At 40.3% G+C, this 26,299-nt stretch overlaps 1 protein-coding gene across 2 annotated transcripts; it reads right to left on the bottom strand.

Moving 5' to 3' along the window:
• Positions 1–340: 340 nt before the first annotated feature.
• On the bottom strand, positions 341–20,384 carry tigar (TP53 induced glycolysis regulatory phosphatase). Of its 2 annotated transcripts, none has more exons than XM_033039726.1 (6): positions 20,335–20,384; positions 18,116–18,153; positions 16,285–16,406; positions 13,887–13,964; positions 3,039–3,149; positions 341–1,381 (listed from the first exon to the last, which is right to left on the bottom strand). In XM_033039726.1, the coding sequence occupies exons 1-6, from the start codon at positions 20,367–20,369 to the stop codon at positions 950–952; spliced, it is 816 nt and encodes a 271-aa protein (XP_032895617.1). In that variant the 5' UTR covers positions 20,370–20,384; the 3' UTR covers positions 341–949. The 2 variants fall into 2 exon arrangements, with proteins under 2 accessions (XP_032895617.1, XP_032895618.1); XM_033039727.1 differs by lacking the exon at positions 20,335–20,384 and adding an exon at positions 20,182–20,310.
• Between the last annotated feature and the right edge of the window lie 5,915 nt (positions 20,385–26,299).

Here is a 26,299-nt window from a genome sequence, read left to right as displayed (position 1 = left end):
ACTGTAAATTCTGATCTCACCAGGGCATAAAAACTGTTGCGTCTTCTTTTTTTTAATGTAACTACTGGTTCTGTTGTTCTGCACAATCCTGCAAGCATTGCCACTTTCATTTCACTGTACATCTTGTATGTGTATGTGACAAATAAAGTTGACTTGACTGAACAACAGAATTTTAACCTAGTACAACTTTTATCCATACCTTACTCTTCATTACCATCAAACCAGGGGATTAACCCGGGTCTATCGAGGAGCGAAACAGCCCAGACGAACGACCAAGTGTACCAGAAATATGTGCCAGACCGATTAAGCTACAACATAGGTAATTAAAAAAACAAACCAAGTTGTGACATGGCAAGTTTAATTTATTTTCATTTCTGTCACAGCAAACATTATTGGGTTAGTTTAGTTTTATTTCCTTATAAATATCACTTCAAATTGAATTTTCATGTTTAAATGGATTTGGTTTACATATTAATATCTACTGGGGTAAACAATTTAATGCAGCACACAGTTTATAATCAGTAATGATAACTTTCAAGGTACTTTAGTTCCGTTAATAAGCTTTGTGCTATTAATATGAAGGCCAGATTGCAAATATTATATTCTGGTTTCTAAGGGTTGCGATATAAACTATTTCTTTGGACAATATGGTCAAAATGCCATGAAGAATATATCACAGGATCAATCAGTAACCAGTCTTCAATAAACAAATAGTACTCTTCCCTATGCCTTCAAATATACATTGATAAGTACAGATTCACCACACGATATAGACCATAGACAATCTTTTGCTGCAAATTGAATTTAAAAAAAAAAATTTAAGGATGTTTCCTAAAATAAGTTACTTTCTCAGTACCATTTAAATACAAATTAATTTTATCTATTGAGCTTACATACTTGTATATATTTTTTACAACATGTCAATGAAGAATAAGTTATTTCCTTGGCTTTACAGAGTAATGCCATCAAGATGGCTACAATTATATAAATAGTTGCATATTATGGAAGGAGAAGAGCTAACTACCTGATTAAAAGTAAGGGTAAAACTGCTTACTGCCGTATTTGGACAGACAGAAAATGCCTTCGACTCGTCAAAGGATTGTGGTAAAAGACATTTCAGATCCTCTACAAAATGCCTAACCCATTGCCGAATAAATCCACCGTGACTGACTATAAGCACGCTAGCCACTGGGGTATCCGAATTGTCATCATTTATATCAGAACCATTTAAGTCCACACAGCTTGGATTTTTTAGTGAAGTGTGCGAATCTCCTGAATCATCAGCAACTTTATCAAGCTGCTCTGGTGCACTATCTTTTTCTGTAATTTTCATAAGAAGTTGACATAAATGACTTAAAAAATCCTCTGCACGAGCCTGAACCTGTAAAACAATTAGAATCTTATTAATCAAATAGTTGCAGATGCAATACATTGCAAAAATATAATTGTTACTGCTGATTTCCTTTTGCACAGTTTCTCATCATTGCAGCTTCATTGAACCCAATGTTATGACTATGCATCACAGCAATGGCGATGATTTGGCACTGACTTAAAGCATATAAAAACAGCATATTCCTGCTTCAGAATCTTTAAAGCGGATTACAGACCAATGAGTATTAAAGAGACCAATATCTCAATATAAATCAAAACATCAGAAGTATAGAAATTCATGTTTAATTCAATGGCTAGGACATCAAATGTATTTGTCAATTTGGGAGAATGGAATTTGTTTGTATATGTAGAATAGGTAATCTGCTGTAAATCTGATGCAATTTCATACTAATTTTCAGATACCTTGCTCAGGAAAATATCTTACCTGAACAACCTACATGTGTTGTTACTGGATAGCTTACTTTTTGATTTGAGGTAACAGTTTGGTACTGGTATTGATGAAACTTGAAGAAATGGCATTCAGATTCCACCACTTCAAGAAGAAAACCAAAGTGCTTTGTCCAGTCATCTCTCAATTTACATTCATGCAATTCATTAAAGAGTGGGAATATTTTGATAACATTCACAACCAAGTCCTGTGCTGGTTTCACGAGAAGATTGACATTTTAAGCCCATCGGTCTCAGCATGGCCATGGAATCGTGCCATTTCCTCATGGATACAGCACAAGCAATTATGCACAAAGTCTTCCGTTAGCATCCTTCACTCCATCCCAGAACTTTCAAATATCTATAATTTTAGACTCTGAGAAAAGGAATAGGTGACCATTCTGGTCGAGAGATGGGTCTCGACATGAAATGTCACTTATTCCTTTTCTCAGAGTTACTGTCTGACCCGCTGAGTTACTCCAGCGTTTTGTGTCAATCTTCGGTTTAAACCAGTATCTGCAGTTCCTTCCTGCACATCTATAATTTTATGTATGGTTAGAATCTAGTGCACATATTTTATGAAACTGAAATCCAACCTGAAGCACAAATCCAGAGAATGGGATAGAACTTGAATTTTTGCAATAATGATCCAAAAGTCATTTTACACCCATATAACTGACGTGTATTAGAAAGCGTTTAAAGGAACTAATTTGCATCTTGCAAAATATCATAAATACCTAATGAGTTAAAGACAGGACAATCTATTTGAGGTGTTGAATGTGGAATAAAGTTTGATACAGAGATTGTGAGAAATGTCACGGATTCTTATAATCTATTTACAGGGGCAGAGAGATCCTTAGATTAATATCTCAATTAAAATACCTCTGCATGTGTAGCACTGAGGTATCAGTCTAGATTGTGCACTTATATTGGGAATAGAAACTATGCCCATGCCCTTCTGATTTAGAGTTGAGAATAACAATAAGGCTAGGTGGTGAAGATGGATAAATACAGATACAACGTATGCAAGTTAATTGTTACCTCACTAATTTGATAAATCCATCTAATGTATCAATACTAGCTTAACTATTCAGTAATAAATAGTAACATTAATTGTACAAATTCTATTTAGGTCTTTATCTAAATATAAATCAATCAAAGTAGATAATGTGTTATGGACAAGGATATGTGTAATACATATTCAGTAATAAATAACTTACTTCATCCACAGTCTCAGCTCCTGGTGGTGTGAAAAAAGGACACTTCTGTCCTGCAGCCTTTGCCATCGCCCTGAGTTCGTTCAGGGGCTTTCCTTCAACAATCCCATATTTCTATTAACAAAAATGGAATCAAAGTTGCAAATATGTTGCTGTAACTTGTTTATTATTTTAACACATGCAAATAATACATAATTACATGAACCTATTTTGTATTTAATGTATAATATTTCACTTACATATATAATCTCTTTACTTTCTTTGGAAACTCTCATTAATTTATACATTAATTTACACTCTCTCATTAATTTACACCAGCAAGTGGCGCCTGTAATGGCTGCCTCGCCAGCAGTCTGTCTTGTCCCTTCTCTGTTTTTATTAATTTTAAGTATGTCTTGAATGTTTGTTTTAATGTCTCTTGGTATGTTTTATGTGGGGGGTGGTGGGGGGGGGGGGGAGATCGGGGGAAACTTTTTCCAGTTACTTACCTCGACGGGGATGCGATTTTTCTCCGTGTCGCATCTCCGTCCGCCCCTTGCGGCCTACAACGTGGAGTGGTGCGGCCTTTCCTGGAGACCAGCCCGGAGCTTCAAGCCACGGGTGCGGCGCGGACTTACCATCGTGGAGCCTGGGATCTCTTGTCGAGGATCGCCAGTGTTGGAGCTCCGACCGCGGGGCCTGTGGACTTTAACACCGTGAAGCAGCGGTCTCTGGTAAGAAGCGGCCGACTCGGGAGCTCCATGCCAAGGAGTTTTCCGATCCGTCCCGATGCCAAAGTTTCGATCATCCTCACGAGAGGGCTTGAACAGCGGACCGTCAGCAACGGCCCCGTTCAAAGGCCCTGGCCACAGGTGAACAAAGGAGGAGGATGACTGAACTTCATTGTTTTCCATCACTGTGAGGAATGTTAATTTTACTTCGGAGTCACGTGAGTGACTACGTGAAGAAGGCCGTCCAGGCGCACGCGCGTCATCTCGTCAGACGCATTGTGCTGCGACCGCGGTAGGAGGACGGAACTCCAAGCGGTGAGTGAAAGAAAACCTGAACGTAAGTATTTTACTTTCATTGCAGGCTGCTTTTCTCCGTGGAGACTGCGTGCAGAGACACAGGCAAGTCTTATGTATGGAGAAAGGTGGGAGGAAGAATGGTAAGCGCACCGCAGTAAGCACTCAATAAGACAAAGTGTCTGAGAGTAGCGGGCGCCCGACTAAAAAGTCGATTGTAAAGAAATAACTATTTTACACGGGGGAAAAAGTCCCGTTGAAACTCCCACAGGGAGCAAGGCCATAAAGAAATAATAGGCCTGGAAGACTCGGAGGAGTCTGAACTATAGAATTTATAAACTGGAATTCCTCATGGGTAAAACAAACTCCAGAAGGAGTATAAAAAACGCGGGCTTAAAGAGCAACCGCATGGAACACCCAGAAGAGGTTCTGGGAAACGTTGGCCCAGATTTGAGCCAGCGACCGAAATGCCTGATGATAAAGATGAATAAATGGGCTGACCTGACACGGAGGCAGCACCAGAAATGTCCGAAAGACAATACAGGCGTTGGTCTACAGGAGACCCAGAATATGGAGTAGCACCCAAAAGTGGGCTGCCAATATACAGCTCAATGGAAGAGCTTGATGTACCCCAAAGAGGGACAAAAAAGCATAGGCTTATGAGAGAGCCATCGCATGAAATACCTGATGATGAATATCCAGGTGAAACCCATTATGAGGAGGAATATCCAGAATACTCTGATAGCAAATCATATAAGGACGAGAGCCCACACAAAAAAGAAATGTACCAGGGCTGGTCCATAAGTTCTCTAGTCCCAGAAAAAAAGGGACAACCTCTAAAAGAGGATATAGCAGAAGTATAAATACCTGCTTTCCCATCATTTGGAAGAACCAAGGATGGATGAGATTGAGAACAAATATGAAATCCCGCAGAATTGCGATCTGCTAGTAGTCCTATCTGTCAACAGTGAAGTTGGAGTTATGGGCACTGCAGCATGCGTTCAAGAAATGAGCGGTACTAAGAATGTGGTCAAGCATCACGGCATTGCCAGAGACCTGGAAGAAGGAAATGTGACGACGTCACATCAGGATGTTATGGGAATGCTGTGTAATTCGGAGTGGCGCGCGGCCCTGGCTGCAGCGGCTCACCAGCAGTCCTGTTTGTTTGTGTTTTTTGTGTTGTTTATTTTGTTTTGGTTAGTCTAGTTTTTGGTTCTTAGTTTGTGTTTTGGGGTGGGGGTTGAAACGGGGTTTGCAGTCTCTCCCTGCGGGGGAACGCGACTTTTTTGTCGTATTCCCCTTCTCTGCCTCCGTCTGCGCTGAGGCCTAATGGAGCTGATGACCTCGAGGCTCCGGAGGCAGAGCCCGTCAGGACTCGCCCTGAGCTCGCTCCCATGAGGGTGGTCCGGCTCAGGGCTGGAACAGTGCTCCCGTGAGAGGTTGTGGCGCTCTCGTGAGGGCGGCCAGCCCAAGGGTGGAACGAGGCTCCCGTCGGAGCGGCCGAGCTCGGAGAGGTGCGGCGCTCGCAGCCCGAGGGAGGTTCGGCGCCCATGTCGGGGCGGCCCGGCCCGAGGGAGAAGCGACGCCCAAGTCGGGGCGGCCCGGCTGGAGGGAGAAGCGACGCCCAAGTCGGGGCAGCCCGACCAGAGGGAGATGCGACGCCCAAGTCGGGGCGGCCCGGCCCAGGGAAGAAGCGACGGCCATGTCGGGGCGGCCCGGCCCGGGGAAGAAACGACGCCCATGTCGGAGCGGCCCGGCCCGGGGAAGAAGCGACGCCCATGTCGGGGCGGCCTGGCCCGGGGAAGCGAAGCCCATGTCGGGGCGGCCCGCCCCGGGGGAGGTTCGGCGCCCATGTCGGGGGCGGCCCAGCCCGAGGCTGAAGACGGCACGGTACTCACGTGAGGGTGGCTGGGACGGTGTTCTGGCGGTGGTGGCCTGAGTCCGGGGTTCGGCCGCGGGCCAGCGGCTGCGTCTGCAGGACTGGTGGGCGGCAGCTTCGACCACCCCGGGCCGCGGTGTTTGAGCCGCGGGACTGATTTATAACATCGCCCGGGGGGTATCGCCTCAGCGCAGAAGGAGAAGAGGAGGGAAGAGACTGCAGACCTAAGACTTTTGCCTCCATCACAGTGAGGAGATGCTGGGTGGACTCACTGTGGTGGATGTTAATATGTGTTTATTGTTGCTTTTATTGTATTATATGTATGACTGCTGCAATTCCGTTCAGACTTCGGTCTGAATGACAATAAAGATCTATCTATCTGTCTGTCTGTCTGTCTGTCTGTCTGTCTGTCTGTCTGTCTATCTATCTATCTATCTATCGATCGCACAATTTGAAATAAACTGTATTCGCAAAAATGCGATAAGACCTAACATACATCCTAAGTTTGCAGGGCTCTGTAAACCATCTAATATACAATTGCCATAACGAAGGCAATTTTTATACGAAAGGGTGGCTGGAACTGGTTAAGGAACAAGTCGCTCGTACCCGCATACACGATATTGGCGTACGACCCCAGGATGTGGAGGACATGGTTATTCCCACAAGGGGCAAGGTACAAAAAGTGACACCAGCAAATCCTGAGGTAGGTGGTTCTGGTTCTGAGACAAACATATCAGATGTGTCCTATTAACAAATTGGGGGAAAATTACAATTCTTCCTAATAGAAGGGCAACAAATAACACCTGTTGCCATATAATGTGCAGTACAATGGGATTTAGAATTGAATTCTACCAAAAAATGAAAATTCCCCTACTCAACATATTCCAAGACGAATACATGTTCTCTAAAGAAGAGATTAGAATTATTCAAGTAGAACTTGACATATTGAGTAAAAAAGGGGTGATTGAGAAAACAACATTAAAACCACCTAATATCTAGTATTTTCTCTATACCTAAAAAAGGATGGTGGCAGTAGAATCATTTCGACCTTACAAGTCTCAACCCTTTTGTACAGTATAAACATTTCAAAATGGAGACATTTATTTATGCTTTGCAGTTAAATTCAACAATAGGCTATATGGCAAACATAGATCTCCAAGATGCGTATTACTCTGTGGCTGTGCAAGGTAAGATCGTAGATATTTGAAATTTATCTGGATGCATCAATTGTGGCAATTCAAAGCATTGCCTTATGGCTAAACCTCAGCCCTAAATTGTTTACTAAACTACTAAAACCAATCTTAGCATTGTTAAGAGCCCAAGGCCATTTGATAATGGTTTATTTGGATGACATTTAGTTGTGGCACTGAAGCCATAACGACAGCATCAGTTTTAAAAGTCAAATTAACATTCAAAATCTGGGCTTCTTTATCTCCAGATAAATCTAGATTGACACCTAACAATATAATTGATTACTTGGGGTTCACTATTAATTCAGAGCACATGAAAGTGATTTACCCAAGGACTAAAGCTACAGTGAATTGAGGGTTGTAAGGAACTAATTGCATGCAAACAACCATCAATCAGGCAAGTGACAAGCCTAATTGGCAAACTAATTGTTTCTTTCCAGCTGTTCAGCTTGGCCCACTGCATTACCATCAATTGCAGTGAGCAAAGGTTAAAAGACATTTTGGGTATTTGATAGATCCATGTAACTACCAAACACAGCAATTATGATATAAAATGGTGGATTAATAATGTTGATTGATCTTACAGAAAAATTCTGGTTGAATCACCAGCTATCAGCCTACAAACCGATGCAAGTGCACTAGATTGGGGAGATGCTGATACCATCTCAAGCTGTGGAGATAGATTGTATGCAGAGGAAGAACCTTTGCTTGAGACACATGGCATTAATTATCTTGAATTACTAAGTGTATTTCATGGGCATAAAGCCCTTTACCGCAAGGTACAAAATTTGCATGTACAGGTTCAGATTGACAATATTACGGCAGTAGCATATGTCAATCATATCGGTGGAATCAAATCAGAAGCATTTGACAGATTAGCAAACAGGAATTGGCACTGGTGCATTAAGAGAGACATTTGGTTCTGAAATTTACCTACCAGGTAAATTCAATATATTGCAGACACTAGGTCACGAAAATTTAATGACAATACAGAATGGATGTTAGAAACATAGAACATAGAAAATAGGTGCAGGAGTAGGGCATTCGGCCCTTCGAGCCTGCACCGCCATTCAATATGATCATGGCTGATCTTCCAACTCAGTATACTGTTAAACCGTGGCATTTTCCATAAGATTGTGAATAAATTTGGGAAACCAGAAATTGACTTGTTTGCATCCAGATTGAACCACCAGTTACCTCAATATGGTTGTGGGAACCAGACCGAGGTGCAACAAGGGTACATGTCGTTACGTTAATTTGGGGTGGAATGTTTATATGCATTTCCTCCCTTTTGTCTGATCAGTAGAGTCTACAGAAGATCAAACAAGATAATGCTTCAGGATTGTTCGTGGTTCCAGACTGGCCATACAACCATGGCATCAACTAGTGTTAAAAATGATGACAGAACCTATAATGCATGTCTCAAGACAAGAAAACCTACTCGTGCACCCTGTAACTGGTGATTTCATCATTTACATGATCATATTGATTTATTGATTTGCAGATTCAAAAAAGGCCATATCTTGGAAGAGACTAATGGATCGCAGTATGTATGTGTAGATGGGTTATGCATGCAACCTATAATGTAGTTACCTCATCACCACTAACCACGCCCCATCATATTAGTATAACTGTAGTATCCTCCCTTTGTTCCTCCCACTAGGTCCCAGTACGCCTGAAGGCTGGATGCAGTCAGTGCTGGGACGTGTGTGCCATGTGCTATATTAAACTCTCAGTAAAGGTTACAGTGTGTCAGATATCACTCCTTTACAGTATGTAATTACAGGATCCTGGAGGGATAATACCCAGAAGCAGTATATCTCTTACATTAAGAAATGGGAGCAGTTTGTTCAACACAAAATATTATTATCATACTGCACACGTCAGATGTTGTAGAATTCTTGTCAACTTTACATTTTGATGCTAATTTAAGTATAGTGCGATCAACGCTGCAAGGAGTGCCCTCTCTGCATATTTATCGAGAACATCGGAACAACAAGTTCTAGGATCACACCCCTTGATTTGTAGATATATGAAGGGCATCTTTAATGCTAAACCTCCCAGACCGAGATATACGGAAATCTGGAATGTAAGGGATGTACTCACACTACTTTGGGATTGGAGTCCCATCTCAAATTTGTCTTTAGACAAAATCACTATGAAAGTAGTCATGTTAATGGCTTTAGTCTCAGCCCAAAGAGTACAAACTTTACACAAGTTACGAGTAGACAGAATGGGAATGGCAGAAGAGGAAATTACATTCTATGTCTATGACCTGCTAAAACAGAGCAGACCAGGAGTCTCGGGGTGTAAATTGGTTTTCAGTATATCCTACAGAAAAGACTAGGTGTAGTTACATATTTGAAACACTACATTGAGACCACCAAGCACCTTAGAGGTGTAGAATCTGCATTATTTATCAACCATAAATAACCACACAAAAAAGTGACAACACAAACAATTTCAATGTGGCTGAATAAGGTGCTATTGGATTCAGGAATTGATACTGAAATTTTTTTAATCTTATTCCACCAGGTGGCAACATCGGCGGCCAAGGATTTGGACGTTCCAATAGACCATATCCTCACGGCCGCAGGATGGTCAAATGAAAGGATGTTTACAAATATTACCACAAAGAGATTGCAGACCCTGGTGTAATTGGTGGTACTGTTTGGATTCAGCATTAAATGTTCCCAGTGATTAAAATGGGACATAATGTTTATCATAAAACAAACCATTAACTGATTAACAAATGTTATGGTTGCATGTTATTGACTGTTTTTCACTCATAGAGTCAATCTAAATGCAGTGATACGCCGGAATTGAATCTACGGCCTGAAATCACAGAAGCTTTAAAATCTTCACGTAGTCACTCACGTGACTCCGAAGTAAAATAGTAAGATTAAACGAGAACTTACCAGTTTGAAGTTTGATCTTTATTTTATGAGGAGTTACGTCGAGGGACTACGTGCCCTCCGCTCCCACCCTAATAAAGATCAAAGGTAAGTTAAGTTTGTATCACGTAGCTTACTATTATGCTTCGGTATATATCATCTGTGATTTCACACTGCTGCTTTGAAGTTTGACGCACGTGCGCCTGGACGGCCTTCTTCACGTAGTCCCTCAACGTAACTTCTCATAAAATAAAGATCAAACCTCAAACTGGTAAGCTCGTTTAATCTTACTATTCCACTGTGGTGGATGTTTATGTTAAACTTTATTTTATGTGCTGTGTGTATTTTTGCTGTTTACTTAGTATGGCTGTGTGGTAGCTCAAATTTCACTGCACCTTAAATGGTACATGTTGTGGCGGCCTCTGGTGGTGGGCCACTCACTTCAGCTCTGGGGGGGGGGGGGTGTCACACGTCCCGGTGACGAGGGGTAGGGGTCACGTAGTGGTCACAGCTGCCCCTGGGGAGTATTTAAGGTGTTAATCGTGTGCGCACGGGGTGGCGAGTTAGGAGACGTAGCAGCATTAAAGAATCGCATATTTGGACAAACTTCGTGTCCTGCCTTATTCTTTGATGGACAGCTCCGTATCCGCTACAAAGTGACAATTAAATTGAATCTTGAATCAGAATGCTAAACCTAGCACTGCAATTTCCTCCATCAATTGTGATATTTTGCAACTCCCTGCTGCTCAGAGAGTAATACGGACAAATTTTCAATAGTGCATCCAACTGTACTTCAATGCTTCCCAGATTACAATGAGTTCAGTCACTATATTAATAAAACATTGAATATTATTCTTAACATGCATATCAAGTAGTAACTACATGATACACATGTTAAGAATAATGTTCAATGTTTTATTAATATACTAGGAACTACTTGATACACTGCAACTATTTCCCAACCTTTGGCCTTTCTGATTGAGGAAATTATATCCTTTAGCCAACACAATAAGATTTGACTAATGCAAAAAATAAGCTTTCATGACCTTTGTGCCCCAGGCTTTTTCTACAGGAAAGTCTATGTACATTTCTTGCATTTCCATTCATCATTAATTTGTTTTCAAGTGCCCGAGAGACTTGTTTTAACTCTGCAATACTACGAGCATCAAAAACTACCCACTGGGTCGAGCAAGTGGCGCTAGTGACAAGCAGATATAAAAAGTGAACGGATTAAACAGGAAACATTATTTGCATAATGTCCAAATAAATATTTGATTAAGAGAAATATATGAAATAGATATCAGCAAGACTTAAGAAAATTACCAGCTCAGAGTAACTATATTAATAATTAAAATAATGTACAAAGCATAAAAGCTTGTGACCATCTCAGTTGTGATGTGTTGATGTTTTGCTACTTTGATCAATCTGAAATCATACAGTTCCATTATCAAAAATTATTAGCAGCCTTCATGTTAATATGCTGCAGCAAATGAACCATTAAGTGCACTAACCATAAATGTGATATGTCCAAGTAAAATACTCTGTCCAAGTACCTCCAGTCCAAGTGCCCTCCAGATTTCGCCTATTTTATAACACAACACTCAAAGGTCTCCCTTGTAAACGTGAGAATGTAACTGCCTTCAAATATAGCATTGGTTTAGATAAGATCAAACTACATAAAAATTATATTTACTGAAAACTACATTTCACGGCTCAGGGATATTCCTGCAGAAACATCTACATGTGGCATCTAGAAATATTCCTGCATTTTTGCTACTCAATATTAATAATTATTATAAAATTAAAATTTGTTCCATTAATTGTCTAACTTTAAGGCAAAGGATTGCTTACAGGATTCCTTGCTGCAAACTATCAGCACCATGCACCCTAATTCTCTGCCACAGAAGGTAGTTGAGGCCAGTTCATTGGCTATATTTAAGAGGGAGTTAGATGTGGCCCTTGTGGCTAAAAGGATCAGGGGGTATGGAAAGAAGGCAGGTACAGGATGCCGAGTTGGATGATCAGCCATGATCATATTGAATGGCGGTGCTGGCTCGAAGGGCCGAATGGCCTATTCCTGCACCTATTTTCTATGTTTCTATTAGTCCTTCATTTCATCTCACAAAATGTCAGAATTTTCATGACCACACTTGACATTACAGTCAATGTTAAAACAAAAGTTAAGGCATTTCATAGTGGCATTATCAAATAGAATTTGATGCCAAGTCGCATGAGATATGGCCAAAGGCTAAAAGTTGGCAAAGGAGCAAGTTTTAAAAATTGATGTATGGGGTAGAAACATGGATAACAGAACTCCAGGGAGTAGAGCTTAGCTGTGGCCAGCAAAGGTGACGTGAAGGAAACTGGAAATGCAAAAGAGTTCAGGTTTTAAAAGAACACAGGGTTCCCAGTGTTGTAGAGCTGGAGAAAGTTACAATTACAAATTTAGGGCATAGCAGAACCGTGGAAGGATATGAACCAAAGGATGAGATTTGGAAATCTGAAATAGTGCTGAACAGGACAATCAGGTCGGATGGTGAGCGGAGAGATGGTGGGTGAATATTGTTGAACACTGGCACTGATAAAGCTAACGGAAAGTGAAGGAAATGTGGCAGCCAAAGTATTGTGGAGTTTAAAAGGAAGAAAATTCCAAGCAAATTCCTATTTTTCAATAATTTAAAGACATTCACATCAAATGAAGCCTGTGTTTTTATTATTTTGAGCTCAATCTGAAAAAAGCCCCCACAAACTTACTACATTACCAAGTATAGCATTTACTATCCCACCTGGTTCCGATTCCTCTACAGATATTTTTTTTTGTTATTATTTAATAATTCTTATTCCTGCAGTCTACAAGCCTTCCCCTATTAAATTCCAAAGGATAGTCTCATTTGACAACACTGACAAACTTCATTTGTCACTGTTGACTTGATATTTTCTGCTTTTAATGTTGTTGCACAGTCAATAATCCTTATGTTCAGGAAGCCAAACATAACAGCATTTATATGGCAGGAATAATAATAGTTCCAAAAGTTTTAGATTATTTGTCATGTTAATTCCCTACCTGTCGGGCTTGTATACCATTCCAAGCCCGAGGTATACCATTTCAAGGAGTCTTTCATTAGCAATTTGTCGCTAGATTTTGAAAGGTTTGAACCATTCTGCACGGACTTGAAGGGCCGAGATGGCGTTTCCGTGCTGTAATTGTTATACGGTTATATTCCCACTTTAGACAGCAGGCGGTGCTAATGTTCCAGGGTTGCCACTTGCAGTTCATCTAGAGCAACTATTATTCTGTTTCTAGTCTAACCACTGATCCTCTTTTCCTTAAACTATGAATCTATCTTTAATCATTTCTACCTTGCACCTCATTAGACCGTTTTGACATTTCTCTCCTGGTCTTTTTTCTTTTTCTCTAATTGGTGATTTTTTTTTTTTTAAACCCCGGTTTCAGTTCTGATAAAAGTTATTTGACTCAAATTATTATCACTGTCCTTCCCATGGCAAATACCACGTAGACTGCTATGTATGTCCAGCATTTGCTGCTTTACTTTGGTTTCCTATTTTCCAGCACTTTAAAGGATGTTTTGAAATGAGTTAAAATATTGCAGCACTTGATGCATTTTTACAGTTGACAAGTGCAAATATCAAGACTGTATAGAAAAAAAGTAGATCAGGAGACAAAAGTGACATCTTAATATAATGAAATCTCTAGCGTCTTTCACAAAGCTGTTTTTCATTTTGATTTATTTATTTTTAACCAATGCTAATCATAATTCTTTAACATAGCTCAATACACAACCATTTGCAAACCTATCCTATATTTTCACAAGTTCAATTTATCATCCCTTCAAACGACAGTTGAGTTTACCACTGGTACTTACTCTTTCTCGAAGCCTTGTATCACAGATTATTTCAAGTTTAGATCCAATACTATTTTTTAATACAATAGTAGATGCCGTCTGAAAAACAATATGCATGTTATAAGCACCAAATGAGCGATGAATTAACATTGTAAAGTGGGTTTTATGTTCAAACAAAGTTACAAAACTCAAAATCATGTCTGTTAATGGTTTCAATAGGGTTTGGATAAACAGTTGAGAAAGAATAACTTACAGGGCTGTGAGGAATGAACGTATGAATAGGACGAACAGGATTGCTCTACTACGAGTTTGCATAGATATGGTCGTTACTTCCTCTGCTATAAAAATGATATGAGGATGCAACTGACAAGAACTAAAGCCAGCATACAATCTGAAGGAACACCTGCAGCAATGGACTACGATTTAGACGCATAGGACCTACATTCACTAAATAAAAGTAACTTTAACAAATATTTTGCTGTGTTGTTTCTATCCTATCCCACTTACACATATCCAAATATCTGTACAAAATTCACAAACTCTGCCTCTCAACTATTTCCCAATTATAATTCCCCCCCCCCCCCCGTCCACCCCAGAACCACCAGTTATTTGCCCCATATCCATCACGTCAGTACCATCTCCCCTTGTCCTCCCTCCACACTCTCTTCCTTTTCAGCTAGTACTGTTTTCCTGCTTTCCTTTGTAAAGAAATGCTTATCCTGGTAATTTCAACATAACAGTTTTGATGCGTGTAGGAGGGAACTGCAGATGCTAGTTTACACTGAAGATAGACACAACATGCTGGAATAATTCAGGAGGATAGGTAGCATCTCTGGAGAGAAGGAATGGCTGACGTTTTGGGTCGAGACCCTCCTTCAGTTTTGATGATTGAATTAGCAAAATGATGGTGATAAAAAATAAAACTGTCATCTCTCCATGACCTGAGGAATTGTAAACTTCAGGTCAAACGATTTAAATGTGCCAAGAGAAACAGAAGCATTGAAACAGCATCTGAATATTTGCAAGGAGATAATTGGGAGAAGGCAAGTAACTGTCAGAAATGTTTGCTTAGAGCACATTGACAATTACTGACACAAGACCCCAGTACGTAATCAGGTTACTTGCGGAACATGTACAGTATGTAAATGTATAGTTGAGGAAGGAGAGGTTTGGAGGGTTACTGGTTGGCCCGGTTTTATCACCTTTATTCATGGCTGGTAATTAAGATTGTGTGTAATCCTTTCCATTTACAATGTTCAATTTATGCATTTGCACTAATCACACCATGGATTCTTTAGGATTACATATTTTTAATTTACAAACCTTAATTTCTAAACAATTCTTACAGAATACAGGTAAGGTGAAAATACAGACCATCAGATGCATGTTTAAAACTTTATAATGTGATGAAAAATAAATTCACAGGTAGACAAAAATGCTGGAGAAACTCAGCGGGTGAGGCATCATCTATGGAGCAAAGGAAATAGGCAACGTTTCGGGTCGAGACCCTTCTTCAGACTGATGTGAGGGTGGGGGGGGGGAGAAGGGAAAATATCACTTTAATCAAGAACACGAAACAAACTGTTGCTGGAACTGACGTTTTAGGTCAGGACTCTTCTTCAGGCTGATCAAGATCTTTATTCAAGGTCAATTATATCTTTTAAATGAATGGGATGCTCTGTTTATTCCATCTTTCAGACCAAATGCAAAGTATATCCAGTCCTTCAGCTTAGACACAAAATACTGGAGTAACTCAGCGGGACAGGCAGCATCTCTGGAGAGAAGGAATGGGTGACATTTTGGGTCAAGACATCACCCATTCCTTCTCTCCAGAAATACTGCCTGTCCCTTTGAATTACTCCAGCATTTTGTGCCTATTTTCGGTGTAAACCAGCATCTGCAGTTCCTTCCTAGACCTTCAGCTGAGCAAGTTGGTGCTCTGGCACTGAATCAGCAACAACTTTAGATATACTAGCATCTGATCTCCACTTTCAGCTCTTCAATGCTTAAAGTAAGAGGCAGGCTGATTCACTGGACAACATCACTGGAGGGTCCTCAAAGAACTGTCGGTCAGAATCAAGTAGATTATGGCCCAATTTATCCCTCCAGCAATGGAGAATCATATCAGCATCTGAAACAATGAAGGCAGTTTCATATTCTTAAATTCTGGAAAAGATGACACAACAAACATATAATCTGTCATTTCTCATTTCAGGTGCTGATAGTCCCATGTTCAATAACAGCTATTTTAATTTTTACCAGTTTAACATTTAATCCTTTTTATTTTCCTTAAACAATTAAAAAATATATAAAGACAGAAAATTGGTTGGCATCATTTTAGATACATTGTACAGGTAATTAAACTTAACGGAAACAGAATAATCTCGGAGCAAGAGCAGTAAAATAAAAATGATCCCACCTGCTTAGCACGCTGTAGGTCGCTTGAGAAAACATGAGTGAACTTGATGTTGCTGAGAAACTTGCCTGCAGCTTCAGCTTGCTTGAAACCAAACTGGGACAGTGGTTCATCCACCCCTTGTCCTGATAAGGAATGTACAAGTACAAAAAAACATTTGTTGTTTAATGTTTACAATAATTTATGTTGCATTCCTCTAAAAGTATTCCGAATTAAAACGAGCATCAAAATACAACCTGATCAAACCTTCTGCATGTTCTTTCTGCTATGGATGAAGTGTTTGACACCCATTTACAGAAATCTATTTTTCCCCACTAAGATGAAATGTATTAAACCTCTTCCTGGAAAAATCCAACATGAGATATGAACGTTTTAATATAATTCATTTGAATGGAGAAAAATGTTGTAGGTGCTGGTGACTGTCACCTCAGCCAAGATCATAGATAGACTCGATCTACAGAGCAGTGCTCAAGACACAACTGCTTAGTTGATGACAATTTCCTTCATAAGGTCAGACATTGAAATACTTTAGATACTTGTGCAGCATTTAATTCTAGCTACGTTTCCTCATAAAATGAACGGATCCATGCCAAATGTTCACATTGTCTTCTCTCACAATATAGGGGGCACCATTTGGGCTCTTCAAATTTATGCTGGCTCTCAGAACAATCCCATCTCCCTCTAACATTTCCTGCTATTATTCTCTCACATTCTGCACACACCCACATTTGGGGCAATTTACAGTAGCCACTATCCTACCGACATTATGTTTTTGGAACGTGGGAGGAAAGTGGAGCGCTCTGACATGGTCACAGGCAGGATGTATAAACTCCGCACATGGCAGCACAGGTTTAGACTCCACAGGGTTGCTGAAGCTGCAAGACAGCAGTTCTATTAGCTGTGCCACAACTTGGCTAACATTCAGCATGGATTAACAAGGATTGACCATTCTACACAGTGCTACATGGTGGCCATTTGGTAGAAAATCTAGATACAACCCTTTTACTTATGCTAGTATTTATCATCTCTGAGTAGCCACCATCAACTTTATGATGATAAACTCTACCCTCAGAAAGTAGAAATTTAAACTGGACCTGTCATCTACCTACAAGAATCGGTCGAAAGTGGGGAATTCTACAGCAAATAGCTCACCTCCCAAATTCCCAAAGCCTTCCCCCCCCCCCCCCATTGACAATGTACAAATCAGGAATATGGTTGCAAATACTCCCCCAATAATAAAATTACATCTTAAAATCAATAATGATCGGCATATTAAAATTTCAAGCAAATATCTTTATACCATATCTTCTAACTACAATTAAGCATTATCTCTTCAGTAATCCTACATTTACTGGACATATAATGAACCAGAGTCTGCCAGGTAATGCATTAATGTAAGCATCACTGTTAGAAGTGAAGGACATTTAAATGTGCCCATTTCAGAGAGAGTAAGAGTCTCTCTGATAACTGAACAATCACACAGCTGCCATACAAAACTGCCAAACTGCTAATGTACCCAATGAGTAAATAATAAATTTAGAACAAAATAATAATTTTTGTTTGACCAGTTACTCGAGCACATTGTTCCTTTTTTTTGTAAACCAGCATCTGCAGTTCCTTGTTTCCACCATATACATAGCTATCAAAGGCATCTGTGATTCATATTAACACTTTAATGTATAAAGAAACATTAGGATTGGTACTGAGTAGAAGAACTAATGATAATATGTTTTCACCAATTACATCACACTGAGGAGGCAAGTAGAGGACAAACAAATTAAGAGGCTTAAGTTTGAGATTACTTGTGGCAATGATTCTTAACCTTTAGACTTACCTTGAAGGAGTTTTGCTTTATTATATCTTGTTTCACCACTAATAAAATAACATTTACACCAATAATTAGTACATTTAAGCTTCACAAATATCTACAGGCAAAAATATTTATATAAACAAATGAAATTAGTGTAAGAACATAATATCAAAAATACTTAAAGAATGGCAGCTTACACAAACTTGTTTTGGAATATGGATACTTTAGCTTACATAACAAAATCTAGATACTATTAAGATAACAATCTTTATCAAAGTATAAACAGGAGGAAAAATAACCTGAGAAACCCCAAAGCAGTGGTTCATGCTCCTTATTCTCTGACATACATCCCTTTGAACTAACCTCAAACAATGAGCATCATGTTATTGTCTCCATAACAGTCACTGTTCTAATTTCTTCAAGAGATCTTTCCCCTTATAGCTTCCACTTATACTATTCCAGCAAGTACAACCACTTCTACCCTCTGCCTACAGGTAGGCACATTTATTCCCTCTGATCCATTCCCTTCTCATACCTATGACATCTCTAATGCCACAACTGGCTGAACTTTACAATCAATGTATAATACCTCTACACCTCTATCCCGCAGAGATAGCCTGAAGGCTCTCCACTTCTTCCTGAGAGGCACAAGCAGTTCCCCTTCACTAACACACTTATTCCCCTGGCTTCATCTTGTTAATCAAAGATATAGCTCAGAAACAAATCCTTCAACTCTCCAAGTCCGCATTGTCCATCACCTGCTCATTTACACTCAACCTATATTCTCATCAACTCCCATCGCCTAGATTTTATCACTCACCAACACAGTATGACCAATTTAGCGGCAAATTAACCTACATACTCATGTGCGTTTGTATGTGTGTGTGCCCAAGTGAAGAGAAGACACGAGCAGCCGGAGAAAATCCAACATCAGGACTGATCACAGGTCCCTGGTGCTGCGAGGGAGTGGTTCTACTAGCTGCATACTGTGCCACCATCTCACATTGAACTGCTTCCCTGTCAACTCTACCAACTTTCAATTAATCAAAGATATAGCTAAGGGAATTCAAAGTGTTAGAGTGACTCAGCAAGCCAGGCAGCATCTCTGGAGAGCATGGAAAAAGTGTCCCGATCTAAAATATCACCTATCCAATGAACTCCAGTGATGCGTCCCGGCCCGCTGAGTTACTCCAGCACTTTGTCTTTTAAAAAAAAAAACTGCATTTGCAGTTCCTTGTTTCTCCATTTCATTATTCTGGTTCCTGCATTTAATTAGTCTCTATTCCGATTGTGATAATTTCTACCAAAGATCTTTGATTTCTACCAACTGAGTCACGCTCACTTCAACTGGGCTCACAAAGGAAAGTAAATGTACCCATATATAAAATGGCTTGACTGAGAACTGGATGAGGCCTTCAAATGGCCCACATCCATCCTGCAATATTTAGTGATATTATTTCCTAATACTATATTCCTGTCTTTTGGTGTGGTGAATAACATTATTGTTTACAGCCCTGTCATTTGGGTGGTCTGTAAACCGTTGTTTATCTACTCCCTTAAATCAGGTGTCATCTTCACTCTAGATGGAGACGTGAATTTATATTTTGTAACAAGTCAGTGGGATAACCAGGAAACGTCGCAGCACGGCTATTTAGAGAGGAGACAGGGAGGGAAGGAGAAAAGGGAGAGGAGAAGGGAAGATCGGAGAAGGGAAGGAGAAGTGGGAGAGGGGAAGGGAAGATCGGAGAGGGGAAGGGAAGGAGAAGTGGGAGGGGAAAGAGGGAAGGTGGGAGAGGGAGGGGGAAGGTGGGAGAGGGAGGGGGAAGGTGGGAGAGGGGGAGGGGGAAGGTGGGAGAGGGGGAGGGGGAAGGTGGGAGAGGGGGAAGAGGGGAAGGGATGGGGGGCGAGCGCCTGGAGAGCGGCCTGTCTACACGGCCTTGACCGAGTGCAAGGCCGGGGGCTCCTGCCGTCCGGCATCGCCACGGAGACATTCCCAGCCCTGTCTCCCCCTGTGCCAGCAGCCGCCCTGATTATCCCCGTGCTCTCCGAGGCCAGCCGCAGCTGCCCACTCCCAGCCTCTCGCTACTTACTGCCGGACCAAGACAACGCTGACCTTCCTCATGGCGGCAGCAGCAGCTAACGTCGCGGTGACTGCGCTGCCAGACACTGCGGCGCGGCCCGGCGCTGCACCGCTGACAGGATCATTGGACAAGACGCTCCGCCAGGGCCTATAAACTCACAACATGAACAATCTGCCGAGGGCTGCCGCCTGGTTCATCAGCAGCTCACAGCATCCAATGCAGCCTCTACCTACCCTTGCACGCCCATATTATGTTCTTTGCACTCTCACCTTGGTTATTCTATGTACCTGTCCCAGACTATTTATGTTGTCCACCACTCCAAGGCTATACATTCAACCGAGTCTGTATTTACCCTTGGCTTTCGTTACGAAGTTCGTAGTGTTGTGTTCAGCTCAAACTTTGTGTGCTATTCTATTCGGTAGAATCTGCATCCTTCCGTTTCATTCAAATTGGCTTATATCTGCCGAATGCACTTCACACTATCATTAAATGCACCCTCTACATGTACTTTCACATTGTCCTCTCCTGTTTGAGACGAGATCCTCCAGCTCAAGGCCAACCTGCTTCCACTTTGTTTCTGCAGTTTGCAAGTTGGGGGAAAGTTAAGGACTATTTTCATATTAAGAGACTAATTTCACTGGCGTAGGCTGTGGGCCTATGAGGACGTCCCAAAATTAGAGTTGTATTTTTCTACAATTTCTCCCACAGTCCAGGCATAGAATCAACCAGCAAATGGGGTATTTTGCCCAATTTATACATGCCGATCAAAATACCCCAAATAAGCCTCTAAACCTTTCCTAGCCATGTACCTGGCCAAATGTTCTTACTGTAACTGTCTCAACCACTTTCTCTGGCAGTACATTCACTATACCCACCACACTGCAGAAAAAGTTGCCCCTCGGGTTCCTATTAAATCTTTCCCCTCTCACTTTAAACATATGCACTAGTTCTGGATTCCCTCACCCTAGGAAAAACATATTTCATGCCTCTTAGATTATTCTGCAGCCCCTTGCAATGCAAGGATCAAGTCCAAGCCTGCCCACCTCTATTGCTCAGGCCCTTGAGTCTTGGCAACTTCCTCATGAAATCTTCTCTGACTCTCCATCTAAATGGCATATTTCCTATAGCAGGGTGATCAAAACTGAATACAATACTCCAAGTGCAGCCTCACACGAGTCTTGTACAATTGTAACAGAATGTCCCAGCTTCTTTACTCAATTCCCTGAATGATGGCCAACATGCCTTCTTCACCGCCCTATCTACTACGATGCATATTTCGGGAAACTACAGTACCCTCCATAATGTTTGGGACAAAGACCCATCATTTATTTATTTACCTCTGTACTCCGCAATGAGATTTGTAATAGAAAAATAAATCACATGTGGTTAAAATGCACTGTCAGATTTTATTGAAGGGTATTTTTATATATATTTTGGTGTCCACGTAGAAATTACAGCTGTGTTTATATAGTTCCCCCCCCATTTCAGGGCATCATGTTTGGGACACATGGCATCACAGGTGTTTGTAATTGCTCAGGTGTGTTTAAATGCCTCCTTAATGCAGGTATAAGAAGTCTCAGCCAAACCTTAGGCTTACCAAAATCAACTGTTTGGAACATCATTAAGAAGAAAGAGAGCACTGCTAAGCTTACAAATCGCAAAGGAACTGGCAGGCCAAGGAAGACCTCCACAGCTGATGACAGAAGAATTCTCTCTATAATAAAGAAAAATCCCCAAATATAAAAAAATGTCCGACAGATCAGAAACACTCTTCAGGAGTCGGTGTGGATTTGTCAATGACCACTGTCCGCAGAAGACTTCATGAACAGAAATACAGAGGCTACACTGCAATATGCAGACCACTGGTTAGCGGCATAAATAGGATGGCCGGGTTACAGTTTGCCAAGAAGTACTGAAAAGAGCAACCACAGTTCTGGAAAAAAAGCCTTGTGGAAAGATGAGGCAAAGATTAATTTATATCAGAGTGATGGCACGAGTAAAGTATGGAGGAGAAAAGGAACTGACCAAGATCCAAACCATACCACTTCATCAGTGAAACACAGTGGTGGGGGTGTTATTGCCTGGGCATCTATCGCTGAAGGTACTGGTTCACATATCTTCATTGATGATACACTGCTGATGGTAGTAGCATAATGAATTCTGAAGTGTATAGACACATCCTACCTGCTCAAGTTCAAACAAATGCCTCAAAACATATTGTCCGGTGGTTCATTCTACAGCAAGACAATGATCCCAAACATATTGCTAAAGCATCAAAGGAGTTGTTCAAAGCTAAAAAATGGTCAATTCTCGAGTGGCCAAGTCAATCACCTGATCTGAACCCAATTGAGCATGCCTTTTATATGCTGAGGAGAAAACTGAAGGGGACTAGCCCACAAAACGCTTAAGCTATAGATAGCTGCAATAAACGCCTGGCAGAGTATCACCAGAGAAGACACCCAGCAACTGGTGAAATCCATGAATCGCAGACTTCAAGCAGTCATTGCATGCAAAGGATATGCAACAAAATACTAAACACGACTGCTTTCATTTACATGACATTGCTGTGTCCTAAACATTATGGTGCCCTGAAATGGGAGATGGAGAGGGGGGGGGGGGGGGGGGGGGGGGAAGACTATGCATAAACACTGCTGTAATTTCTACATGGTGAAACCAAAATGTATAAAAATGGCCTTTATTAAAATTTGACAATGTGCACTTTAACCACATGTGATTTTTTTCTATTACAAATCTCAAATTGTGGCAAATAAATAAATGGGTCTTTGTCCCAAACATTTACGGAGGGCACTGTTGTACTTGTACCCCAGGATCTCTCTGTTCTATTGCATTCCACAGGGTTCGACCATTCACCGTGATAGTCTTGCACTGATTTGATTTCCTAAAATACACACCTTATACTTATCTGAATTAAACTATCTGCTATTCCTCAATCCACTTGCCCAGCTGATCAAGATCCTGCCTTATATCTTGATAACCATCTTCACTATGTATAATATCACCCATTTTAGTGCAGTCTGCAAACTTACTAATCATACCTTGCATATTGTCATCCAAATTAATTTTATAAATCACAAATAGCAAAGGGCCAAGGCTCAATCCCCGAGGCACACCACTAGGCACAGGCCTCCAGTCTGAGAAACAATCTTCCACCACCCATGAAGCTAATTCTTTATCCAGTTTGCTAGCTTTCCCTAGATCCTGTGTGATCTCACCTTCCAGGCAACCTACCATTCGGAATCTTAAAGGCCTTGAAGTTTATGGTCTTGACCTCATCAATTTCTTGGTCACTTCTTAAAAAGAAAGTTAGATAAATATTAGACATGACCTCCCACACACAAAATCATGCCGACTATCCCTAATCAACTTGTGTCTTTCCACATTAATATATCTTATCTGTCAGAATCCAATCCAGTAATTTTCCTACCACAAATGATACTGGTCTATAGTTCCCAGATTTTTCTTTGCTGCCATTCCTAAGTAGATGCACAACATTAGCCATCTTCCAGACTCTCACGCATGTCTAACAAGCATTTATATCTATCAGACACGGCTGCATTTTTTCGTGTCTAGCTATCCAGTGTCCTTGGATACAGACTGCCCTCAAGACATCTCTATTAACTTTCCCAAGTATTCATGTCTTTCTCCACAGTAAAAATAGGACAAAATGTTTATTGGGGATCTTGCCCATCCACTGAGACTCCACAGATAGATGATGCCTTTGGTTTCTGATGGGCAATATTGCATCTCTCTAGTTACCCTTTTACCTTTAATATACATAAAATCCATTTGGATTTTGCTCAGCTTTTTTTGCCAAAACGATCTCAGTTTAATTAGCAAAACATTCAAGGCAACAGTAAAAACTTAGCAACTTTTAAAGAGAAATAAATGCAAGATTAATTTCCAGCAGCTAAATAGCCTATTCAAATTCAGTCATGGACATTTCATTCAGTGCAGCTTTTTTTTCTGCTTTGGACCAGAAAAACACTACTCCAGGATATAAACCCAGATTGACCATTTGAAAAAAAAAAAAAAAAAAAAATACAATCACCCTTTTCCATGTATCACGCAGTAAATCTTCTCAGAATTGCTTCCAATGCATTTACATCTTCCTTAAAGAGACAAATAAAGTGCACAGTACTCCAGAATTGGACTGCCAGTGCCTTATCTAACGGAAGTATAATCTCCCTACTTATTGTATTCATTTCCACAATCAATAAATAACATTGTTAACTTTCCCAATAGGCTGCATCTGCACATGTGCATCTTGCGAGTTGTGCACAAGGACACCTGTACCTCTGCAATTTCCTTTCATTTACATGTACTGCTTCTTACCGGAATGAACATTTCACCCACTCTATTTGCTAGATCAGTACCCACTCAGCAAGCATAGCTATTGCGTTGTACCCATGTGTCCTCTTCACAACTTACTTTCAAATTTAACGACCATAACCATCAATCCTGTCATCTGTCACCATATCAATTCTAACAGTCTTTGCGTTATCTGCATTCTCTGCAACCATTAAGTAATAATACGAAAACACTACACTCTCTGGAAATTGTTTCCTTGCACTACCTGTTAAATACTTGTGTACAACTAGATTGTACTCGTGTATAGTATGATTTGATTGGATAGCACAGATTTTCCACTGTATCTCAGTACACGTGACAATAATAAACCAATACCAATTATGATCCCTGTGGCATGCCAACCAGAGAAAAAAAAGACCCATTTATTCTCACTGTTTTCTGTTAGGTATCCAGTTTATTATCTCTGACACCATAAACTTTTATTTTCTTACGTGACCTGTCACTTGGCACCTCATCAAATACTTTCTGGATGTCTTGGTATATCCACCACTTCTCCTTCATCCAAAGCATGTTACTTTTTCAAATCACTCTCAATGAATTTATTAAACACAATTTCCCTTTCACAGAACATTGACTTTGCCAGATTACCATAGATTTTTTTCCAAGTGCCATTGTATCTTTAATATTAATTTTAACAAATTCTTTATGACAGATGTTAAATTGCCTGTAGTTTTCTGCTTTCTATCTCCCTCTATTAACTTAAGCCAGTGTTTTCCAATTTATGGAACCTTTCCCCAAATGTAGGGAATTTTGGAAAATTAAAATAAACATCTCACATTAGCCATTTATTTTGAGAACCAAGGACTAAGATCAGGATCCGGGGACTAGTTAGCCCAAAGCTCCAGCAATTTAACCAGAGCAAAGTCCTACAGTGAGATAAATGATAATTTGCATTGAATGTACTCCTTATAAATGGACTCCTGTGTTCACCACTTTAATGCCAACCTTTTTGTCCATCTACACAATTCCCATTTGCCGAAGTCTGTATCCTATACTCTTCCCAATAAAATATTTTTCTCCAACCTTAAACCCATGTAACCACACCCCCCCCATAAGAAATTGATTCTATTCTACCTATCCTGTTCTTTTACCCTTTCATCTCACGATGTTAACTGGATAATTATTACTTCAATGTAAGCTATGACATTGGAAACTCTTGAGAAAAAGGATTCAAGAATAACCCCAACTACATAAGAATTAATCTAAGATACAAAAATGCAAGCAGTATGGCTAAATGTTTTTTTTAATGCGACAAATTACATTAGTCTTTAATTTGCTCTTCAATCCTATTTTTGGTCTGTTAGTCAAATGTTCATTAGCAAAACGAAATGCTGCATTTGTGTGCAGCAATCAATTAAGTCCACATAACAAACAAAAGCACGATAAAGTAAAATTGGGTTTGCATTATTTTTTACTGTTCTGTAAAATGGAAGCATTAAAGTTAGAGCACTCTAAGAACAGATCTTAATGGCAATTTCAATAATCCAAAATGCCGTGAGGAATTGAGCCAGTAATTTAGCCCAAATAATAAATGTGATATTGTCAACAGGTTATTTCCAACACACTTATTTGCCCATAATTTCAGTATGGAAGTAAAATAAATGTAATGAATTCTAATATTTTACCAAAAGCATGCAAACACAAGCAGTGATTCAGACTATTAAAATGTTTGTTTATTGGGCTGCCAATTCCAATGCAAATTAGTTTTTATTGCATTTGGAACATAGCAACAGTGAAA

The sequence above is a fragment of the Amblyraja radiata genome, chromosome 21 (assembly GCF_010909765.2).
Source record: "Amblyraja radiata isolate CabotCenter1 chromosome 21, sAmbRad1.1.pri, whole genome shotgun sequence".
In the NCBI taxonomy this organism is placed as follows: Eukaryota; Metazoa; Chordata; class Chondrichthyes; order Rajiformes; family Rajidae; genus Amblyraja; species Amblyraja radiata.
The sequence above is the reverse complement of the archived record's forward strand: the minus strand, read 5'-3'. Positions and strand labels throughout refer to the sequence as shown.